This window comes from Monodon monoceros, unplaced genomic scaffold, assembly GCF_005190385.1.
Source record: "Monodon monoceros isolate NGI ecotype Baffin Bay Population unplaced genomic scaffold, NGI_Narwhal_1 Super_Scaffold_21, whole genome shotgun sequence".
NCBI classification, from domain to species: Eukaryota; Metazoa; Chordata; class Mammalia; order Artiodactyla; family Monodontidae; genus Monodon; species Monodon monoceros.
Genome location: NW_021703778.1, coordinates 149,387,755 through 149,395,867, shown reverse-complemented (window position 1 = coordinate 149,395,867; position 8,113 = coordinate 149,387,755). Strand labels below are relative to the sequence as shown.

The window sequence follows — 8,113 nt, the reverse complement described above, 5'->3', positions numbered from 1 at the left end:
CGGGGTGAGGGGGGAGGGGGGCGGAGGCGGGAGGGAGTGACATGGCTTTGACATTTTCTGTATCCACCACAGCACTGGCACAGAGGTAAGAACCTATCAGCTGCTCAACAAACCTGTATTTTCTGAGTGAGCAAAGCAGCAAGTGGTCGCCCCAGACTTCCTGAGTCAGTGAGTGGGACCACCATGAGCTGAGGCCCTTTCTTTCTCCACGGAACAGCCCAGACACAGCAGCTAAGCAGAGGGTTTGGGCACCACCCTGCAGGACAGATCCCAGAGAAGGGGAGCACCCCAGGCATGGCCTGTGGGCCAAAGGTGAACTGGTAAGCGCAAGGGTATAATCTCCCCAAAGCACAGACAAGGAGTGATAGAAGGATACGAAGAAGAGAATCCATCCCTTTGAGGGATGAGCTTAGGAAAATACAGCTTCCTGAAAGTCCACAAGAAACTACAAGGTCCCAAGTAGGGTGGAAGCTACCTGAGGCCCTCTGGGTCTCGCTGAGAGCAAGACCGGCCTCGTTTCCTGTGCGGGGCCTCTCCTTCTGGGCACTAAGCTTCCAGCCCTGAACAGAACAGTCCAAGAGCACTAGCCCTGGATCAGGAGTCATGAGGCCCAGGTTCTAGGCCTGCTTCTACCACTAAGCAGCTGTACCACCCTGGGCAAGTTACTTCTCCTCTCTGAGCCTGTTTGCTCACCTGTGAAAAACTGGGGTTGAACAAGATGATTTCTAAACCCTTACAGCGCATGAGTTAGTGACGCTCTTGGATAACCTGTGTCTAAAGCAGCTCCCGCTGGAAGATGAGGGCTGAACGAGAAGATCCAGTGTTTGTCAAACCCCAGGAAGATCCAAGTACCAGGTGAGGGGCTGGATATCATCTGAGGGTCCCGTCTTATTGCTTCAGTTCTTCCTCACAACCTTATACATGACAACCACAGCTAACAGCTACTGGGATTCACCACATGCTGCGCACTGCATTTTACATGGGTTAATCTTTCAATCCTCATCACAGCCCTGTTAATACAAAGGTTTTATTACCACTCTTGTTTACAGATGAGGAAACTGGGGCTCAGAAAAAACTAATGATACAATTAGAAGAGGGTAGCATTTGGGATTTGTGCAAGGCAATCCAGAGCCTATTTTATTAACCTTCATGTCACGCTACCTCAGAAATGATCCTTTTGCTCCTTCTAGAAGCCAGACCCTGACTGAGCCTCAGCCCGTAGTTTATTTTTTTATTTTATTTTTTTTAAGACTTTTTTTGATGTGGACCTTTTTTTTTTTTTACATATATTACATGTATTCTTTTTTGCCCCTATTGGTATACACATTGCTCTGCAACCTCTTTTTCACATTTAATAATGTATTTTGGAGATTGTTCCACATCAGTTCTTAAACGGTTTTATACTTTTGTTGGTGTCATCCATTCGGTGCGTCATATTTTGCTTAGTTATGTTTTAATGAATGCATATCCTTGCATATATGTTATTTCACACATATTCATGTACATACAGGATGGATTCGTAACACTGGTCAAAGGCTACATGCATTAGTAATTTTGATAGATGGTTATATCAGTTTCAACTCCCACCAGCTATAGTTTGAGAGTAATGTGTTTTTTTCAATCAAAGAGAATTTGTACTTAGGAAAACTGTCTACACAATTAGAATATCTAACAAAGCAAAAAATCACTGGGCCAGGATGCTAGGACTCAAAACTACCAACTTATAAGGAAATCAATGAACCATGAGTGAAGGGATGGTATAAAAAGAATAAGTGTTATGCTAAAGAGAAAGAATTGGGTGATGGGGAATTACAGGAGGAAGTAGAAAAAGGGAAACTAACACTCATGGAGGGTTGACTGTGTAGGATTTAATCCTGACTACAGTGCAGTGAGATAGGTGTCATGCCCATTTTATCGTAGAAGAACATGAAACTTTTGGGTAACACCCCTGTGGTTGGAAATCTGGAATTAACTTGTTCTAACCCTGGAAGGATGGGCAAGGAGGCTTTCATTTTGAAAGCAGGTTTAGCCATGGAAGTACCCACAGAACACATCTTGTCTCCACAGTGGAAAGAGGTCAGAAGATCAGTGAGCACATTGTCATTGGCACCCCTGGGACCGTTCTGGACTGGTGCTCCAAGCTCAAGTTCATTGACCCCAAGAAGACCAAGGTGTTTGTTCTGGATGAGGCTGACGTGATGATAGCTACTCAGGGCCACCAAGATCAGAGCATCCGCATCCAGAGGTAGGAACTCATGAGCCAGGAGGAACTTCTTGGCCTCCTGGTCCGCAGCATCATCTCCTTTTACTTCACCCTCCTCTTCTTGGCCCTACCAGGTTCTTTACTCTGCAGCTTTCAGAGGCATTTGTTTGGTGGGCCATTTCCATGTCACACTGACCATACCCCCAGCCTGGGTTGAGGAAGGAGACTTAGGGACTCTACCACCACCCGTCCCTGCCCCACGTCTACTCCTCCCTCCTCGCTGCAGTGCTCCTCCCTGCTTTGCCACCTTCCTGGGGACGCAGGTCATCCAAGCCTGGGGAGGCTGTGCTTCTGTTCCTTCCAGTGAAACACTCGGTCGGAGTCATGTCGAACACCTGGGCCTTCCCTTGCAGGATGCTTCCCAGGAACTGCCAGATGCTGCTTTTCTCTGCCACCTTCGAAGACTCTGTCTGGAAATTTGCCCAGAAAGTGGTCCCAGACCCAAACATCATCAAACTGAAGCGCGAGGAGGAGACACTGGACACCATCAAGCAGTATTATGTTCTGTGCAATAGCAGAGATGAGAAGTTCCAGGCCTTGTATAATATCTACGGGGCCATCACCATTGCTCAAGCCATGATCTTCTGCCATGTGAGTAGCAGCGGCAGCAGGAGGAGGCCTGCGGGGGAGGAGCTCCACTGGAGGGTGTGGCCCCGCACCCTCCCTCTCAGCCAGCTCCACTTCGTACTGGGGGACCAGGTTCCTTCCCTGTGGCTGTGTATCTTGGACATGTGACAGGGATGTGCCTCACTCTCAACAAGCATCATTCCAGCGTGTAGCTGCCCCAGCATTACATCATGGCTCCTAGTGACAGGCACATGGGGGCTTCCACCGTGTTGCTGCCCACGGTGAAAATACCAGTCCCGCTCCTCTCTGAGCCCAGCTGAGACTCACTCAGGATGTATACCTATCTGCGCCTGACCGATAAAGGAAATGTGAGGTCTAGCTCCCTCGGAGGTCCAGAGCGGTTTTGATGTGGACCATTTTTAAAGTCTTTATTGAGCTTGTTACAATATTGCTTCTGTTATATGTTTTGGTTTTTTGGCCCACAGGCATGTGGGATCTTAGCTCTCTGACCAGCGATGGAACCTGCACCCCCTGCATTGGAAGGCGAAGTCTTAATCACTGGACCGCCAGGGAAGGCCCTCAGCCCGTAGTTTAGATAGCCCCAGACGCACCCTCGCCCAGCCCTCCACAGGCTCATATGGGAACGTACCAGGGAACAAGGGGGCCAGTACCGAGCCAGGCGCAGAGCTGGCTACCCCAAGGACCCCAGGCCCTACAACCCCACACCACGATGTCCTACGCTGGATGGAGTGTCTCAGTGCGTGTTATAATCCATTATTAAGCATCTTTTGTGTGCCAAGCACTGGACAGAGCTCTGAGGAAACCCCAAGATGAGTGGGAAGAGACCTGCCATCCTGAGAACATAAACCGAGCTCTGAGATGACCAGACGACCAGGCTGAAGTGAGGGGACCGCCCAGTTCAAGGGGACAGGGGCATCTGAAGTAGTTCTACAAGTCAACCCAACCACATTACTAACACCTACTCGGCGCAGAGCCCACACGAGGCCTCGTAGAGGACTCAAGACGGAAGAGCAACCGATCCTAACACAACAAAGAACTGCAACGGGGGAAGCGCAAAGGAGCCATTAATCCTGACTGGGAGTACATGAGGAGGCCCGGGGGCCCACTTCACCAGACACTGTACCTCAGTTTCCTACCTGTAAAATAAGGAATAATGGTATCCATCTCAGAGGGTTCTAGTGAGAAGTGAGTTGATCCATGTGAAAGCTTTAAAGCAATGCCTGATACCTGGGCGGCATTCACTGTGTGTGTGTGTGTGTGTGTGTGTGTGTGTGTGTGTGTGTGTGTGTGTGTGTGTGTGCACGGTGTTGTTCATCATCCTTTATCAAAGGATGATAAAGAGCCTGAGAAATAAAGGAGGGACATGAGAGGACAGGCCTGAGGTACAAATGCAGGTTGATGGGAAAACCCTGTGCAGCCAGGGTGCAGCTGTGTGAAGAGTGGAGAGGCCAACAGGGCTAGAAAGAAAGCAGGGGGCGGGGGGCAGCATTTGAGTTGCTCTCCGGGGGCCTCCATTCCACAGGCGTGAGAGGGACGTGGCCCAGGCTGGGTAAGGTTCACCCAGGAGCTACAGAAGAATCGGACGGTAGGCACCCCAGAGACCGGCACGGGCGCCCGCCCACCCCAGAGGAGGAGGCCTGCAGAGGGGTGTGGGCCTGAGGTGGAGCCGGGCCAGGAGGCCTGGGGAGGAAGGGCCAGTGTGGATGCCTCAGTCTCTCACCCAGTGACTAATGGCACGCCATCTGTCCCGGCTGACAGGAATGCTTCCCGCCATCCATCTCCCACTCGTTAAATTACCATTTTATGGCCAAAATCTCTCTCTCATAATTGATAAAAATCTCCTTTTGATGTTCAGCATTATTGGGGGCAAAATGTTTTTCTATTCTTCATTATGTTTTTAATATAAATGTATTTTTTATTGAGAGCCGCTGGGAAGGCTGGATGAGCCCAGGTCGGGAGGGAGGGTGGTCAGCTCCCCCCGTCCCCTCCCCCTCTCCCTCCCCACCCCGCATTCCAGCTCCTTCTGTTCCGTTCCCAGAACGCTCACACGGTAGCCTTGGGGAGGAGGGGTGCTGTCTGGGGAGACAAAGAAACCAGACGCCAGAAGAAGACCCAAAGAAGCAATTCTACAGACAGCTGAAGCCCTCAGGGTGGTCCTCAGCTGCAGGCCAGTAGAGCAGCCCAGGGGTGGTAAAGGGTGAGCTGACCTTGGCCCGGCCCCTGCCAGTGTGTGCGAGAACAGGGCAGGAGCCCCAGAGGGCACGGACCCCTGGGGGCTGGCATGGTACCTGGCACAGAGGAGTGCTCCATAAATATGTGTGAACAAATAAGAGATGGGCAGGGAGAAGTTGGGTCGGCATTGGAAAGAAGGCAGCAAGGAACACGAGCGCACGGAGGCTTGTGTCATCAGGGAGGAAAGTGTTCTGCCAGCTGCGGGGCCCCAGGTGGAATCAGCCCCGGGGGCAGGAGGGGCTCCTCTTACCTCTGTCCTAAGCTCTTCTCTAGCCCTAGTCCAACCCAGGGCATGTTCAGCCCTGTGCACATCCCATACCCACCTCCTCCAGGACAAGGGAAGTTGAGTCCAGCTGCCTTCCTGCAAGTGAGGAAGGCACGGTGGGTCCTGGACACAGCAGAGCCGCCGACTCACGGCCCTGGGCACCCGTGGCTCCACCTCATCCATGGAATCACACCAACAGTACACGGGAGGTGCTGCTGACGGGCCTCAGGAAACTGCCCGCTGAGCTGCAGCCCCCAAGGTGGGGGTCTGTTGGGAGGGTGGTGCTCAAGAAGCCCAGGAGACAGGCTCCAAGGCAGCCTGTGTGAGGTTTCTAACAGTGGGAGGGAAGGGGCTGGCCACTAGATGGAATGCTGGGTACCAATCAGGAAGGGGAAGAGAAAGGCCGATTCTTCTAGCAAAATAGTATCTGGGACCATACCTTGTATCAGAAAACCTGGCTAAAGACCCAACTCCACCATTTAAAGACTCCCAGAACCTTGGTTCCTCGCACATATGAAGCATCCAGCGCAACACAGAAACAACAGCTAACCTTTGCTGGTCATCTGCTCTGTGCCAGACATGCTCTAAATGCTCCACATTCATTAATTCATTTAATCCCTGCAGCAAGCCTGTGAGGCAGGTACTGTCATTATCCCCATTTTACTGATGAGGAAACTGAGGGACAGAGAAGATACGTAACATGTCCAAGGTCACAAAGACAGTAAACCAACAGGCAGTCTGGCTCCTGCCCACCTCAAAGGCTCAAAAAGAAGCTCAAGGGCCGTGTGAAAGCAGGACCCAGGGTACAAATGTGCAAGCCAAGCTAAGGGCCACGTGGGGAACTATGAGGGTTAATTTTACGTGTTAATTTGGCTGGGCCACAGTGCCCAGAAATCTGGTCAAACATTATTCTGATGTTTCCGTAAGGGTGTTTTGGGATGAGATATAAATTTAAATTAGTAGACTCTGAGTAAAGCAGACTGCCCTCCTTAATATTGGTGGGCCTCATCCAATCAGTTGAAGGCCTGAATCGAACAAGACTGACCTCCCCAAGCAAGAGAAAATTCTGCCAGCAGATGCACATCAGCTCTTCTTGGGTCTCCAGCCCAATGGCCCACCCTGAAGACTTTTGACTTGCCAGCCTCCATAACTGCATAAGCCAATTCCTTAAAATCAATCAATCAATCACTATTTATTTATTAGATAAAAGAACACACACATACCCTACTGGCTCTGTTTCTCTGGCCAATCCTGACTAATAGAAGAATAAAAATCCAGCCCTGGTAGAGCGGTCACCGCCTGGGGGAAGGGATGCCCAGCTCAGGCACCTTTTCCTAGTTCTCACAAAGTTCTCTGCGTGCCAGCAGAAGTCCTGTGTGCAGGCATGCAGAAATGATATGGCTCAGCCCAGAGCCGGTCATTCACTCTCCAAGCCTACGGTCCCCTCCCCCAGCCCTGAGGCCTCCACCCAAGCCCCTGTTCCAGTCTCTGCACAGCCCCCACCCAGTGGTCCCACACCAGGAACCCCTTGCACAGGCCAGGAGTTCCTGCCTCACCTCCCCGCCTTCTGCTTTTGCCTCCGCTGGTCCTCACGTCAACAGTGCCTTCTCTCTGCCACCACCACCAAGCTTGAGAGATGAATGATGTTCCTGGGACCAGAGCTTCTTTATCTCTTTTTCTGAACTTTTGCTTACAACTGAAACATCGCCCTCCACCCGTACCTGTAGGTTTGTATGAAACAATGACGGGTGCATTTTCCCATCTGAATCACAGTGGTTCTCTTCTGCATTCTCACAGCCACTCTGGTCAGATGGCCCATCAAAACACTGAGCCCTTCTCCCTGGGAGCTAGTTACAAAACAAGGTGAAATCTAGATCCCCACCCTGTGGGAGCTCAGGGGTAAAAGACAGATAAAACATCTTTCAGAGCACAGAAGCCAAACCCCAGCACCCCAATACCAGCACAAGCATTGCCCCTAACAAAGGTATTTCTGTGCTCTGCTCCAGCCCCTAACTTCATTTCCTTTGGTTTTTCATAGAATTTAAGGGTTGGAAAGAACGTTATCTGATACAACTATGTTCCGGGACAATAAACAAAACTGGATCATTCACTGAAATATATTGTAAGGAGATTGGACTTGTCTGTATGTGCTGGGGAGGTGGGGAGAGATATATGTGTGTGTGTTTATGACCAAACATAACTGTCCCATTGCAGCTGAGGGTTCCATCATCTCTTCCAAAGTCCCACTGTAACTCCTACCCCCAAGCTCTCCGCCCACCTCCAACCTCCCGCCTCCACCTTCCCCACCTGTAAAAGATGACCTCATCTCCCATGTTACTAAGAAAATTCGGCTCCACTCTGCCCTTCTTTGCTCAGGCCCCTCTCCTCCAGGCTCCCATTATGAAAAGAACATTCAAAGGCCCCTCTCAATGTAACCTCAGCCCCAACTTTGCAACCTCGGCTCCACTGGCCACCAGCTTGAACCCTGTATACTAGTCAACAAGACTATTCACCGTGCACTCTCTGTACTTTATGCTTTCCACTGCTTGCATCTTTGGCACATCTCATTAATCAGTAATCCCCTCCTCCAACCTCCACCTCCTCCAACCCCACCCATCTTTGAGATCCTGGGTCAGATGCCACCTGCTTCAGAAAGCTTCTATCCACCCAAATACAATATCTATCTATCTATCTCCCTCTCTCCATCTCTCTCTCTGCCTCTCTCTCTCTCTCTCCATCTCTCTCTCTGCCTCTCTCTCTCTCTC

General features: G+C 50.8%; 2 protein-coding genes across 11 annotated transcripts in view; one reads left to right on the top strand and one right to left on the bottom strand.

The window, feature by feature from the left end:
• ADCK1 (aarF domain containing kinase 1) overlaps window positions 1–8,113 on the bottom strand; it is a 116,923-nt gene that overhangs the window by 62,933 nt on the left and 45,877 nt on the right. The window lies entirely within an intron of this gene.
• Window positions 174–3,568, top strand: LOC114904065 (ATP-dependent RNA helicase DDX19A-like). Its single transcript, XM_029237478.1, is given in 3 exon segments — window positions 174–2,041; window positions 2,044–2,245; window positions 2,617–3,568. Coding segments are annotated over 3 exon segments (699 nt in total). The 5' UTR covers window positions 174–1,926; the 3' UTR covers window positions 2,999–3,568.